Source organism: Oncorhynchus mykiss, chromosome 2, assembly GCF_013265735.2.
Source record: "Oncorhynchus mykiss isolate Arlee chromosome 2, USDA_OmykA_1.1, whole genome shotgun sequence".
Taxonomy (NCBI): Eukaryota; Metazoa; Chordata; class Actinopteri; order Salmoniformes; family Salmonidae; genus Oncorhynchus; species Oncorhynchus mykiss.
In genome coordinates, this window is record NC_048566.1 from 24,862,554 (window position 1) to 24,878,500 (window position 15,947).

The 15,947-nt window shown below is 42.9% G+C and overlaps 1 protein-coding gene across 2 annotated transcripts in view; it reads right to left on the minus strand.

Moving 5' to 3' along the window:
* Window positions 1-352: 352 nt before the first annotated feature.
* LOC110538828 (glutamate receptor ionotropic, kainate 2) overlaps window positions 353-15,947 on the minus strand; it is a 247,678-nt gene continuing 232,083 nt past the window's right edge. Inside the window, exons 16-17 of one of the 2 annotated variants that reach the window (XM_036943381.1) lie at window positions 10,498-10,751; window positions 353-2,555 (exon numbers count right to left, since the gene is read on the minus strand). In XM_036943381.1, coding sequence (XP_036799276.1) covers window positions 2,391-2,555; window positions 10,498-10,751 — 419 coding nt within the window. In that variant the 3' untranslated portion in view covers window positions 353-2,390. Of the gene's footprint in view, window positions 2,556-9,177; window positions 9,966-10,497; window positions 10,752-15,947 lie in introns of those variants that run through there. The other variant, XM_036943390.1, reaches the window with a different exon arrangement.

Genomic DNA, 15,947 nt, shown 5'->3' on the forward strand with positions numbered 1-15,947 from the left:
TCCACAGCTGCTCTCCAGATAGAAGGATATGGAGTACAAACACGCAGGGTGAGCGCACACAGTCAACATTATATGGTAAAAACGTTACAAAATAAACAAATAAACAAAAAAAGGTTATTATCTTTCTGTTCAAATGCTGTGGTTTCTTTTTCTTTTGGGCCCATAGTCGACTTGCTTTGTTCTTCATTCGATTTTTGTGTTCATATACATATATATATCCCATATTCCATCAGTCTTCTATTGTGTTTTCTGTTCACTTTGCTCTTTGTTCTGTTTAGCGTCTGATCCAAGCTGTTACAATGTAATGGTGTCAAAACATTTTGCTTTAGAGTCAAATGAACGACACCACAAAGATGTGAATATTTTTTTTTATTTTCTTTAAACTTGTGCATCAACTTCAAACAGTAAACTGTGTGCACTCCGTTTAGTTTTCATAACATGTTCAAAATTAGTTAGGTGTTCCTTATTCTGTTAAATACATATTTCTCTGTTTTTAAAACCATTTACACACAATTTCTCAGCACTGAAATCTAGCAGTCTATTGGAAGTCAGGGGTGTAGAATGATAAGCATCGTTGGCAGTCCTCTTCACTTCAACTTCTTTGTGTGTGTATATATATATTTATTGTTCTAATTATTGTTTAATCATTACTCTTTTCACCTGAAGTAAAAATATCTTTATTTTAAATAGGATTCCTTTACATGATAAAAATAGTTTTTTCCAAAACATGTATTATGCCACTGAAGCTCAACCAGAATGCTCTGGAGACCCCATCGGTGTGATGCCAGTCCATGGAGGGGTTGTTCTCGTGACCCCCTGGAGGGGGTTGTGTTAGGCCTGACGGGGCTATCCTAGATGGGGCTGCTATCCCTTGGGACACCCACACGGCCCGCAGTGGAGAGAGAGTCACGCTGTCTGCCGTGGTGACACCCGTGGTACATTTTTTTTGTTGATAAAAATTATTACAAAATGTTTTATTTTCTTCGTACAAAAACACTTTTTCATAGAAATTGCATTTGCACAAGTAAATGTGAGGATTTTGTTATTAAAATAAATGCCACTAGAGTACAAAAAGAAACTTGAGACTTGACATTGAACAAAAAACAAAACCAAAACATTTGTACCCATCAAATCTGAAAATGAGGTGTGTACTGTATCCTTGCAGCTGCTGTGAAAATCCAGTCAATGAAAATATAAATAAAGAAATAAATACTTGAATAAATAAATTCCTCATGTTGTGTGATTGCTGTGAATTTAGTTTCAGATCCACTACTGCTGTCCTGCTTTCCTTCAATTCAAACGACTAAGGTTTCTAAGGTTAGTACTTTCATCATGTCCGCCACTCATGTCACTTCCAGTTCCTATCACCTAATTCCTCTATTACATCACTGCCCCTCCCCCGGTCATCAGTCTCTGCTTGTATTTATATATGTATATATGTTTTTATTCAAAATGTTTTTCCCATCCACCATAATTCAACAAAATGTTTAGTACTCTGAAAACAAAATAAATGAAATAACCTATTGCCCGATGGATAATGTACTGTATTCTTTCCAACAGTGAATCATATGAATAAACGATGCCTCTGTACATGTTGGGAGCAGTCCTGTCCTGCTCACCAATGCGTTTTGGGCTTTGGGTTTCATTTGGAACTGGCTGTTTCTAGCCCATCTGGTCTCCTTCTTCTTCTATGGTTGAATAATAACAAGATGTGTCCTTTACACACTCGCCAACTGATTTTCTCTCAGTTTTGTCTATTAGTATCTGTGTATGTGTTTGCTCCATAGCTATGACTGAGTGATGTACGTTCTCCTGATTCTACTCAGTGAGAGAGAGAGTGGTTGGGTAGCAGATAAATATTGATTCAATTTGGACCTGTGATTTCTAAGGGACAACCAAACATATACAGTAGCTGTATGATATTCTATACTTTCAATTTAACCTGCCCTCCCTCCTTTCCTCTGAATCCTGGGTTTATCTCTCTCTTTTTTTGATACTAAATCATGGCACCACTTGGTCACTCCTTGCTCAGGTGCATTGCCAGGTAGAGTAATGAGGTAACTCACATTGAATTGCTCCCAGGTTGGTTCAAGTTATTTCCACAGGAAACATTGTTGAATCTCTTTTCATTTCTAGCTTAGTGTTTCGAAACAAAGATGCCAGACAGTCAGTGATCAGAGCAGCTCAGCTCCTCTCTTCTCTTCTCCCATCTCTCTTACCCCCCCATACACTTACATAAATCAACTATCACCCTTCCTCCCTCCCCCAGTGTCTCTTCACCCTACACGCCTCCCAGTGACAGCAGAGCGAGAGCGAGAGAGAGAGAGAGAGAGAGAGAGGGAGAGGGAGAGAGAGAGGGAGAGGGAGAGAGGGAGAGAGGGAGTCCTGTTCTAGGCCATGGTCTCTTTGCCTGGCAGTCTGCGGTCGTTGAAGGTGTGCATGTTGATGACGTCCTCTGTCTTGACCATGACGGGCGGCTGAGGCTTGTGTTTGAGGCGCCGCTGGCACTTGAGGGACACCCGCAATTCGTCCACTATGGCACTGCAGAAGGACCTCTGTAGGAGAGAGAGAAAGAGAGAGAGTCAGAAAGAGAGAGTCAGAAAGAGAAAGAGAGAGAGAAAACAGGGGTTTCAGAGAGAGCCTCCTCTAGTTCCAAACAATTTGGCAGTAATAAGCTCAGCAGAGCAGAGCACTGCAGAGCTTCTACTTCCCCAGGGCAGGCTCTCTACAGGCCCCTCTCTGAGAGCTGCCATGGTGACACAGAGCAGGCAGGGGAGAGAGGAGCTGGCTCAGGATAGGGTGGGTGGGCTGGGGCTGGAGTTCTAGCTGGGGCTGGGGGAGTTGGTTGGAGGTTGCATGTCCATAGTCTTTTAGTGTAGTAGGTGGATAAAGGAGCTAGATGTAGGTGGGAATCAGGACAGGATTTGCACTGGAGGTTGGCAGGGCTTCCTCTTGTATTTGGGAGAAAATAGATTTAACAAGATTTATCCACAGACTGTTATTGCAGTATCATAAGTATCTTACTACAGCCGTGCAGCTATTTGATCATGTACAGCAACACCTGGTTATGGCAGTTTGCATTAATAGCTTTACATTATTAAAATGTGTTGACATACTGCTAATTAAAACATGCCTTTAGCCCTGGCAACGATTCAGTTTCAAATCAACCACGAATGTGAAGTTTGGTTGGTGAGTGGAGGGTCTGGGATGAAGGAAGGGCTAGATGGTCTAGGGGGGGTAATGCTTTGGGAAGGGTGGATTGAAGAGGGTTAGAAGGAAAGCTGTGCCGAGATGCTGGAGTCCATCTGGAGTCGCACACATGGCGAGCGAACGCACATACACACACACAAGCGTGCAAACACACCCACACACACACCACACACACACACACACACACACACAGTGAGCATTCTAGGCTAGCTAAAGTGATTTCTCCATGGCAGATTTCCCCCATCCTTCTCTGCCAGGCAGCCCAGCCGGGGCCCAGGCCCATACAGCAGCATGACTTATTGATGCATATTACATCTCGTCTGACTCAAATCCCATGTAGCTGCATGGCCAATTAAGCTGCTGCCTCTTCTTCTTCCTTCTCCTTTTCTCAAAGCTACTCTGGCATTTGCAAATGGTGCAATGAACAACGCAGAGTGACTCAACTAAATCTGAGACTGCTATTCCTGGAGGTACTATTGGGGAAACAGATTCCAAGGGACTAATATGTTTTTCGAGTCTAGGTTAAATCCTTCACATAAAAACACAATTTCCATTTTGGAACGGCACTATGGTGATGTCTGATACAGTACATATTCCAAATAATTCAGTTGATAGAGAACCGAGGGATGTCTACCTTACTAGCTGGAATGTGAAAGGGCTCAACCATCCTGTCAAGAGAAATAAGGCCTCTGCCCACCTCAAGCAATTGAAGGCTGGGCTAGTCTACCAACAAGAACACAAGGATGAAGACAACAGTGAAGACTTCATGCTGCTAAGTCAGCCAGTGATTGAGTGTCATTCAGTTACTCATGCCAATGCTTAACTAACAGGCTGCCTTCTCCTTAGTGCCTTTTTTCCTCATCTATGACCAGTAGGGTTATGACATTGTTATGAGTTGTCCTAATGAATAGGTATCTCACATGAACACATTCTATAGTTATGGCTAGAGGACTCCCACACATGCAAATGTTTTAATGCTTTCGCTTTCCAGCATATCAATTCACCACCAATCAAAATTCTATGCATATTGAGTATATGGATTTGGGTGTATAAGCTGTGTACAAAGGTATGTACCTATCTGAGTGTATATGATATTACATGTTAGTATGTGTATGTGTGTATCATATTCATAAATCATATCTATATAATTTCATATTGTTTGTCTTCTTCTCGCAAAAAAAATTGAATTACTCCTAGAAGTCCTGCTGATTGACTACAAGCCCTCCAGAAAACATGCTTTTCATGAGTATTGATTTTCTCTGGGAAAGAGATATTGAATAACATGTTCTACCTAAGACACCTTTCCCCTCATGAAGCCTTGGGCTTAGTGGCCATCTAGTGCCAATAGAAAAGTTCCAAAAGTAAAACCCCACCCAAACTGGCTTTCCAGACAGGCTAAGAAAACCCTCCCTGACTCAGGGGACACATCTCCATCCTGGCCTCATGGCTGCTGGGCTCATAGTTGGATTGATGGTGGCTGTTTAGTGGTGGCCATTGAATTACAGAGGTTTTACGACCCCTTTTCCCCATCACAAGAGCCAATCCTGAGCTGAACAGGCTCAGGTCTCAGAGCACTTTGGGCTGGCTCAGAGGAAGACAGGAAGAAAACGTCCACTTAAGGAGGTGAGATGGAGAAATAATAAATCAATAAACACTTTTACGGCCTTAGCTTTTTTACTACCATTAATGGAAGAAGGCACTGGTGGGTATTTTGCCGGCTGCCCATGTACAGTACAGCCCAGTCAGTCTGTACCACCATGTACAAGGATCTATAGACCCCCAGACCTTCTCCTCAGGTTTGGTATAAAATGCTGAGATGGAAAGACACCATAGTAGCTCCCACTCCATCTCTCACTCCATGATAGCATGATAGAGAAATGGAGGGCAAAGTAAGAGATGAATAGTCACAATTTTTGTGTGTATAGTCAATGGGTGTCTGTGTACACATCTGTCCGAGCAGGTGTGTGTGTGTGAGCGTGTGTGTACACATATAAGTGCATGCGTACATTCCTGTGTGTGTGTGTGTGTGTGTGTGTGTGTGTCCACAAAATCGGGAAGCTGGATGGTTCCTCACACACAGCTGGTGATCCCTGTCCCTGGAGAGCCATGTTACTCTGCAGCACCCTCAGCAGTAGGCAGGAGAAGAGGGAAGAGCAGGAGGAGGAGGAGGGGGAGGAGGAGAAATGGGAGGAAGATGAGGAGGAGCTGAAGGAGGAGGATGAGGAGGAGGGAGAGGTGGAGGATAATGAGAAGAAAGAAAAGGAAGAGGGGGATGAGAAAGAGGAAGAGGTGGAGAAGGAAGAGAGGGAAGTGGACAACCATGGTGATCATGGTATTTTTCTGAAAGCCAGCCATGTTGTGATGATGGGAATGTGTGGACTTTTGAGAGAAAGTCCTCATTGGGCAAACCAGAATGAAAAGCCTACTAAAACTTCAAATATTTCTCAATCTTTTATTAAAGTTAATAACAAGTGGAAAATATTAGACTGAAAACCTAATTATTCTGAATCACAATTTGAGTTAAGTTAATTAAAATAATTTCCAATAAACATACAATTAATGTCATTACAACATATATTTTTGGATTTGGCAAATAATATTAAGAAAGGTTGACATTATAAGGTGTATGACTCATAACATTAAAAAATTACTTGCTATTTTTATTTTTCTCTTTATCCTTTCTAATGTTACACAGAATACAGTAACAGTTGGACACACCTACTCATTCCCACAGTGTTCTTTATTTTTACTATTTTCTAAATTGTAGAACAATAGTGAAGACATCAAAACTGTAATAACACATATGGAATCATGTAGTAGACCAAAAAAAGTGTTAAACAAATCTAAATATATTTCATATTTGAGATTCTTCAAAGTAGCCACCCTTTGCCTTGATGACAGCTTTGAACATTCTTGGCATTCTCCAAATTGACTGACCTTCCTGTCTTAAATTAAGGATGGAATGTTGTTTCCCTTTGCTTATTTGAGCGGTTCTTGCCATAATATGGACTTTGTCTTTTACCAAATAGAGCTATCTTCTATATACCACCTCTACCTTGTCACAACACAACTGATTGGCTCAAATGCATTAGGTAGGAAATAAATTCCACAAAATAAAACTTTTAACAAGGCACACCAGTTAATTGAAATGCATTCCAGGTGACTACCTCATGAAGCTGGTTGAGAGAATGCCAAGAGTGTGCAAAGCTGTCATCAAGGCAAAGGGTGGCTACTTTGAAGAATCTAAAATAGAACAAATATTTTGGGGTTACTACATGATTTCATAGTTTTGATGTCCTCACTATTATTCTACAATATAGAAAATAGTAAAAATAAAGAAAAGTCCTTGAATGAGTAGGTGTGTCCTAACTTCTGACTGGTACTTAAAAAAATGCAAATTGCAGGGTGTGCACTATCAAGCATGACAAACCCAACAAAGAGATGCTTAGTAGAACATTTTCAAGTTGACACTTTCAGCATCGTGGTGAAAATACAACCCTGTACTGTAGACACATTCAAGTAAAGGATCTTGTGCAATTAAATAAAATATCAGGTATTTTCAAATGTGACTAATTATTGAATTGATATGGGAATACTTGGTACACTTGGTACTCTGCATATCGTGTCAAGGTTTAACAGTTAAAACAGTAGCAATGGGCCACACATACTAAAATACACGTTGTGATTGTGTGACACTCAAACCTCTTGGAGAATGTCTATTTGCTTTGGATGAGTAAAACATGTATTGCTTCTCAGATCATCTGACATAAAAAAAGATTGATTGAGAATTTATGAAAAGCAATATACACCTTTGTCGGTTATCAATTGGGTGTTAAAATATTGAGGTACACAACTTATATAATTGTAGCATATAGGCACAGGTAGTGTGAAAATAAAATGTTAAATGAACTGACATCTAACAACTACTCTTGAAACAGATATGTGATACAGTGGGGCTAAAAAGTATTTAGTCAGCCACCAATTGTGCAAGTTCTCCCACTTAAAAAGATGAGAAAGGCCTGTAATTTTCATCATAGGTACACTTCAACTATGACAGACAAAATGAGAAAGAAAAATCCAGAAAATCACAATGTAGGATTTTTAATGAATTTATTTGCAAATTGTGGTGGAAAATAAGTATTTGGTCACCTACAAACAAGCAAGATTTCTGGCTCTCACAGACCTGTAACTTCTTCTTTAAGAGGCTTCTCTGTCCTCCACTCGTTACCTGTATTAATGGCACCTGTTTGAACTTGTTATCAGTATAAAAGACACCTGTCCACAACCTCAAACAGTCACACTCCAAACTCCACTATGGCCAAGACCAAAGAGCTGTCAAAGGACACCAGAAACAAAATTGTAGACCTGCACCAGGCTGGGAAGACAATCTGCAATAGGTAAGCAGCTTGGTTTGAAGAAATCAACTGTGGGAGCAATTATTAGGAAATGGAAGACATACAAGACCACTGATAATCTCCCTCAATCTGGGGCTCCATGCAAGATCTCACCCCATGGGGTCAAAATGACTACAAGAAAGGTGAGCAAAAATCCCAGAACCACACGGGGGGACCTAGTGAATGACCTGCAGAGAGCTGGGACCAAAGTAACAAAGCCTACCATCAGCAAGGGCATTGAAGATGAAACGTGGCTGGGTCTTTCAGCATGACAATGATCCCAAACACAAACAGAAGCATTTCAAGGTCCTGGAGTGGCCTAGCCAGTCTCCAGATCTCAACCCCATAGAAAGAGGGAGTTGAAAGTCTGTGTTGCCCAGCAACAGCCCCAAAACATCACTGCTCTAGAGGAGATCTGCATGGAGGAATGGGACAAAATACCAGCAACAGTGTGTGAAAACCTTGTGAAGACTTACAGAAAACGTTTGACCTCTGTCATTGCCAACAAAGGGTATATAACAAAGTATTGAGATAAACTTTTGTTATTGACTAAATACTTATTTTCCACCATAATTTGCAAATAAATTCATGAAAAATCCTACAATGTGATTTTCTGGATTTTTTTCCCTCATTTTGTCTGTCATAGTTGAAGTGTACCTATGATGAAAATTACAGGCCTCGCTCACATTTTTAAGTGGGAGAACTTGCACAATTGGTGGCTGACTAAATACTTTTTTGCCCCACTGCATGTGAGTGAGATATGTGAGTGAGGTCTATTCTCTGTCTATTCTATTCTCTGTCTGGATATATCAGTATGACACGCTCCTCCACCTAGTTCTGAGCTGATAAGAGTGTGAAACGTATCTTCCTCAACTGCTGTGTCTGACACAAAGACATGCTGAAGAACACCAGGAAGAGATCATGATCAACATCAAACGATGTTGAGGTTTCTATTAAATCATCACACGATTACTCCCTACCAACCTTCCTTATGGGTTTTTATTAGCCATATCGTTCTTTAGCATTCTTTAAATGACATCCTATTGATGGGGGACCTCCCCTCCCGTCTACCCTGGCTGGTCTGTGGGTGTAGTGCTGTGCTGTGTGTGTGTTGTCGTTGACAGAAGGACTCTGTGAACATCACTTCATGACTAGATGCTGTGAATCATTGATATGGGGGCTTATGGCCGAGAAGCAGCAGAAGCATCACTGCATTGTGCGATCGATGGAAGGTGTCGAAGAAAGCTCTTAGTGCAGACCAGGCTCCTGTGGAGAGCTAAGTAGGGGTTGGCGTTTGAGATTTATGAGACTGTTGTTCGGTGAGAGAGCACTGTGTTAGAAAGGAAAGACAGGACATGAAGGGCAGGACAGGAAGGGCAGGAAGGACAGGACATGAAGGACAGGACAGGAAGGGCAGGAAGGACAGGGCAGGAAGGACAGGACAGGAAGGGCAGGAAGGACAGGACAGGAAGGACAGGACATGAAGGACAGGACAGGAAGGGCAGGAAGGACAGATCAGGAAGGGCAGGAAGGACAGGGCAGGAAGGACAGGACAGGAAGGACAGGACAGGAAGGACAGGGCAGGAAGGACAGGACATGAAGGACAGGACAGGAAGGGCAGGAAGGACAGGGCAGGAAGGACAGGACAGGAATCCCAGGATGGACAGAAAGGACCGGAGAGGAAGGACAGATCAGGACAAGAAGGACAGGACATGGGATTAAGGGGAACATCAAAAGGTTTACATGCTGTTGACAACGAGTGATGTGTTGTTGTAGCATTACACTTTCAATATGAGATTATTCAGTAGAGTAGTTAGTATGTTATAATATCTGAAAGCTTGCATGTGTTTCCAAAACCAAGCCTTCAGAGTTTGCAATTATAGCTTGATTCAGTTTGGCTTGTCTGTCCAAAAGTTTGTATCTGATAATAACAATTTGTTTTTTGGGAGAGGATTGCTGTGGCTGTGTGCTGAGGGTGACATGAAGACATCTACTTCAGCATTATGGATCATGCATTTGGGCCAACCTTCCAATCCCATCGTGTGAAACCCTGCACCTATAGTTTTAGGGCCGCCTTTCAAAAACATACACCCAACCATGCACCAATGGCAACTTTTCATTGAAACGTTGTGACCATAACATTGCTGCCAGTTCTTCCGACAGGAAACTTCCCAATCGGGAAATATCTGAAGTTAAAAAAGTACAATTTGTGCATTGTAAGGTAAATGTAGATGACTGGAGTCTCTGGAGTCTTTCTGGAGGTCATTTGAGCTGGTGGTTAAAGTCTACAGGTAGCTGCTTGGAGGGTCCGTGGTGACAGCAGAACTCCTCACGCTTCCTATCACCTTGGTGGCGTTGGGGCTAAGTGGATAAAGGCAAGAAAATGAACCCATACTTACTGTGTCTTAAAGATTATGGTGCATTGCTGTATCTACATAAACATCAGTGTTTCAGGAGCTGACCTGACTATCATGTAAAATTGTCCTTGTGGTCTCAGTGTAACTAAAATGGCTACCGTCTGTCTGTCCTTTTTGTACATCATGTACATTCAAATAAGTGTTAATACTGAACACGTGTAAATGTCCCCTCCACCCGTATCCAAACATCAAGTGCACTTTATTGAGTATGAGGTGAGGGATGGTTTAGTGCAAATACAACGAGACTAAATGTCTCTACTTTTCATCATGTTGTGCCTTTTGTGTCAGAAATAAAAATATGAGATACAAATTGTATATTTTTTTAAACCACAAAATAAATGTAAGCTAGGCCAAAACACAAAGCTAATAGAAAAGTAGGAAAATTGTCTCCTTGTCAAAGATCTCTGTATAATAAGATCCACACAGAGGCACATTGTCATTGCAACCTGGCTATACGTGAAAGGATGTTGCTTTACCTTTTCCAGTTGTGCGTTTTGTTTGGATTTATAGATGAACTCTCCGACTGCCACGAACACCGACAGGACGAGTCCAGCCGCCAGGACGATAAAGATGCCCCCGATGTTCTGGACCCCCAGAGCGCTGGCCTCCTTATTCTTCTCATCCTCCGGACAACCGTTCCCCCTCCACCACTTCTCCTTCATCATGTGCAGCTTTCCTTCTTCCTGCAGCTGCAGGATCGCTATGGTGATCTTGTCTCTGTACGGAGAGCCTGAGGGACCAAAAAAGGCAGGTGAGGATGAGATGGATAGTAATTACGAGGAAAGTGTGTGTGTGTGTGTGTGTGTGTGTGTGTGTGTGTGTGTGTGTGTGTGTGTGTGTGTGTGTGTGTGTGTGTGTGTGTGTATGGTGTGTGTGTGTGTGTGTGTGTGTGTGTGTGTGTAGGACCAACATCCAAACCAGTGTCCTGGCTGGTGCTGAATGCACTATAGATTCTCCCATGCAGCTCCCACAGTGGTTTCACAAACAATACACTAATAAACCCGAAGTACATTCCAGGGACCAGCAATTTACCTCCTTTTATCTGCTCCTTTTTTTTCTCTAATTAAAACTGGTTGCCATGCTTAATTAGTGGTAATGTCTCTAGTGTGCATTGTTTTGTTTTGCTTAACAAATAAATGCGCTGCCGACGTGTTGCTTTGAAGTGCCCCCTTCTGCACCAGTGTGTGCGTGTGCGTGCACGCGTGTTCACAGGATCTCCTCAGTGCTGGGAATAATTCCTCAAACTCCCAGCAGCCTCCAGGCCTTCCCGAACCAGCCAGGTAAACAGGGCTGGCGTGTTCGTGTTCCCTGCTGGCCAGATCAAACCCCGTCACATGCAGAGGCTTCTGATTAGACCTGAAGGGTGAAACCAAGTGAAAACACTTGAAATCTCCCCGACTCCCTTTCATATCATCGACTGGAGAGCTCTCCCTGTGGCTAGGGGCCCATATAATCAGGATGTTAATGCTGCTTGAAATATTTAAAACTCAATCAAACTCCCTTATTATTATCTCATACACTTCAGAACAATAGCCAGCTTGTGTTAAGGAGAGGGGAAAACAACTCTTCAGAACTATATCCAGCTTGGTGTTGAGGAGAGGGGAAACAACTCTTCAGAACTACCCAGCTTGGTGTTGAGAGAGGAAAACAACTCTTCAGAACTATAGCCAGCTTGGTGTTGAGAGAGGAAAACAACTCTTCAGAACTATAGCCAGCTTGGTGTTGAGGAGAGGGGAGAACAACTCTTCAGAACTATAGATGGCTTGTGTTGAGGAGAGGGGAAAGCAACTCTTCAGAACTATATCCAGCTTGGTGTTGAGGAGAGGGGAGAACAACTCTTCAGAACTATAGCCAGCTTGGTGTTGAGGAGAGGGGAAAACAACTCTTCAGAACTATAGCCAGCTTGGTGTTGAGGGGAAAACAACTCTACATAACTATAGCCAGCTTGGTGTTGAGGGGAAAACAACTCTACAGAACAATAGCCAGCTTGGTGTTGAGGAGAAGGCAAAACAACTCTTCAGAACTATAGCCAGCTTGGTGTTAAGGAGAGGGGAATGGGGAGAGGGGAAAAACAACTCTTCAGAACTATAGCCAGCTTGGTGTTGAGGAGAGGGGAGAACAACTCTTCAGAACTATATCCAGCTTGGTGTTGAGAGGGGAAAACAACTCTTCAGAACTATAGCCAGCTTGTGTTGAGGAGAGACGTAAACAACTCTTCAGAACTATAGCCAGCTTGGTGTTGAGAGAGGAAAACAACTCTTCAGAACTATAGCCAGCTTGGTGTTGAGGAGAAGGGAAAACAACTCTTCAGAACTATAGCCAGCTTGGTGTTGAGGAGAGGGGAAAACAACTCTACAGAATTATATCCAGCTTGTGTTGAGGAGAGGGGAAAACAACTCTTCAGAACTATATCCAGCTTGTGTTGAGGAGAGACGAAAACAACTCTTCAGAACTATAGCCAGCTTGTGTTGAGGAGAGACGAAAACAACTCTTCAGAACTATAGCCAGCTTGTGTTGAGGAGAGGGGAAAAACAACTCTTCAGAACTATAGCCAGCTTGGTGTTGAGGAGAGGGGAGAACAACTCTTCAGAACTATAGATGGCTTGTGTTGAGGGGAAAACAACTCTTCAGAACTATAGCCAGCTTGGTGTTGAGGAGAGGGGAAAACAACTCTACAGAATTATATCCAGCTTGCGTTGAGGAGAGGGGAAAACAACTCTTCAGAACTATATACAGCTTGTGTTGAGGAGAGACGAAAACAACTCTTCAGAACTATAGCCAGCTTGGTGTTGAGGAGAGGGGAAAACAACTCTTCAGAACTATAGCCAGCTTGGTGTTGAGGAGAGGGGAGAACAACTCTTCAGAACTATAGCCAGCTTGGTGTTGAGGGGAAAACAACTCTACAGAACTATAGCCCGCTTGGTGTTGAGGGGAAAACAACTCTTCAGAACTATAGCCAGCTTGTGTTGAGGGGAAAACAACTCTACAGAACTATAGCCAGCTTGGTGTTGAGGAGAAGGCAAAACAACTCTTCAGAACTATAGCCAGCTTGGTGTTAAGGAGAGGGGAAAACAACTCTTCAGAACTATAGCCAGCTTGGTGTTGAGGAGAAGGCAAAACAACTCTTCAGAACTATAGCCAGCTTGGTGTTGAGGAGAGGGGAAAACAACTCTTCAGAACTATAGCCAGCTTTTGTTAAGGAGAGGGGAAAACAACTCTTCAGAACTATAGCCAGCTTGTGTTGAGGAGAGGGGAAAACAACTCTTCAGAACTATATCCAGCTTGGTGTTGAGGAGAGGGGAAACAACTCTTCAGAACTACCCAGCTTGGTGTTGAGGGAGGAAAACAACTCTTCAAAACTATAGCCAGCTTGGTGTTGAGAGAGGAAAACAACTCTTCAGAACTATAGCCAGCTTGGTGTTGAGAGACGAAAACAACTCTTCAGAACTAAAGCCAGCTTGGTGTTGAGGAGAGGGGAAAACAACTCTTCAGAACTATATCCAGCTTGGTGTTGAGAGAGGAAAACAACTCTTCAGAACTATAGCCAGCTTGGTGTTGAGGAGAGGGGAAAACAACTCTTCAGAACTATAGCCAGCTTGGTGTTGAGGAAAGGGGAAAACAACTCTTCAGAACTATAGCCAGCTTGGTGTTGAGGGGAAAACAACTCTTCAGAACTATAGCCAGCTTGTGTTGAGGGGAAAACAACTCTACAGAACTATAGCCAGCTTGGTGTTGAGGAGAAGGCAAAACAACTCTTCAGAACTATAGCCAGCTTGGTGTTAAGGAGAGGGGAAAACAACTCTTCAGAACTATAGCCAGCTTGGTGTTGAGGAGAAGGCAAAACAACTCTTCAGAACTATAGCCAGCTTGGTGTTGAGGAGAGGGGAAAACAACTCTTCAGAACTATAGCCAGCTTTTGTTAAGGAGAGGGGAAAACAACTCTTCAGAACTATAGCCAGCTTGTGTTGAGGAGAGGGGAAAACAACTCTTCAGAACTATATCCAGCTTGGTGTTGAGGAGAGGGGAAACAACTCTTCAGAACTACCCAGCTTGGTGTTGAGGGAGGAAAACAACTCTTCAAAACTATAGCCAGCTTGGTGTTGAGAGAGGAAAACAACTCTTCAGAACTATAGCCAGCTTGGTGTTGAGAGACGAAAACAACTCTTCAGAACTAAAGCCAGCTTGGTGTTGAGGAGAGGGGAAAACAACTCTTCAGAACTATATCCAGCTTGGTGTTGAGAGAGGAAAACAACTCTTCAGAACTATAGCCAGCTTGGTGTTGAGGAGAGGGGAAAACAACTCTTCAGAACTATAGCCAGCTTGGTGTTGAGGAAAGGGGAAAACAACTCTTCAGAACTATAGCCAGCTTGGTGTTAAGGAGAGCAGAACACAACTCTTCAGAATTATAACCAGCTAGCTTGGTGTTAAGGAGAGGGGAAAACAACTCTTCAGAACAATATCCAGCTTGGTGTTGAGAGGGGTAAACAACTCTTCAGAACTATAGCCAGCTTGGTGTTGAGAGAGGAAAACAACTCTTCAGAACTATAGCCAGCTTGGTGTTGAGGAGAGGGGAAAACAACTCTTCAGAACTATAGCCAGCTTGGTGTTGAGGAGAGGGGAAAACAACTCTACAGAATTATATCCAGCTTGTGTTGAGGAGAGGGGAAAACAACTCTTCAGAACTATATCCAGCTTGTGTTGAGGAGAGACGAAAACAACTCTTCAGAACTATAGCCAGCTTGTGTTGAGGAGAGGGGAAAACAACTCTTCAGAACTATATCCAGCTTGTGTTGAGGAGAGACGAAAACAACTCTTCAGAACTATAGCCAGCTTGTGTTGAGGAGAGGGGAAAAACAACTCTTCAGAACTATAGATGGCTTGTGTTGAGGAGAGGGGAAAACAACTCTTCAGAACTATATCCAGCTTGGTGTTGAGGAGAGGGGAAACAACTCTTCAGAACTACCCAGCTTGGTGTTGAGAGAAGAAAACAACTCTTCAGAACTATAGCCCGCTTGGTGTTGAGGAGAGGGGAGAACAACTCTTCAGAACTATAGATGGCTTGTGTTGAGGAGAGGGGAAAACAACTCTTCAGAACTATAGCCAGCTTGGTGTTTAGGGGAAAACAACTCTACAGAACTATAGCCCGCTTGGTGTTGAGGGGAAAACAACTCTTCAGAACTATAGCCAGCTTGTGTTGAGGGGAAAACAACTCTACAGAACTATAGCCAGCTTGATGTTGAGGAGAAGGCAAAACAACTCTTCAGAACTATAGCCAGCTTGGTGTTAAGGAGAGGGGAAAACAACTCTTCAGAACTATAGATCGCTTGTGTTGAGGAGAGGGGAAAACAACTCTTCAGAACTATATCCAGCTTGGTGTTGAGGAGAGGGGAAACAACTCTTCAGAACTACCCAGCTTGGTGATGAGGGAGGAAAACAACTCTTCAAAACTATAGCCAGCTTGGTGTTGAGAGAGGAAAACAACTCTTCAGAACTATAGCCAGCTTGGTGTTGAGAGAGGAAAACAACTCTTCAGAACTAAAGCCAGCTTGGTGTTGAGAGAGGAAAACAACTCTTCAGAACTATAGCCAGCTTGGTGTTGAGGAGAGGGGAGAACAACTCTTCAGAATTATAGCCAGCTTGGTGTTGAGGAAAGGGGAAAACAACTCTTCAGAACTATAGCCAGGTTGGTGTTGAGGGGAAAACAACTCTACAGAACTATAGCAAGCTTGGTGTTGAGAGGAAAACAACTCTACAGAACTATAGCAAGCTTGGTGTTGAGGGGAAAACAACTATTCAGAACTATAGCCAGCTTGGTGTTGAGGGGAAAACAACTCTACAGAACTATAGCCAGCTTGGTGTTGAGGAGAAGGCAAAACAACTCTTCAGAACTATAGCCAGCTTGGTGTTAAGGAGAGGGGAAAACAAC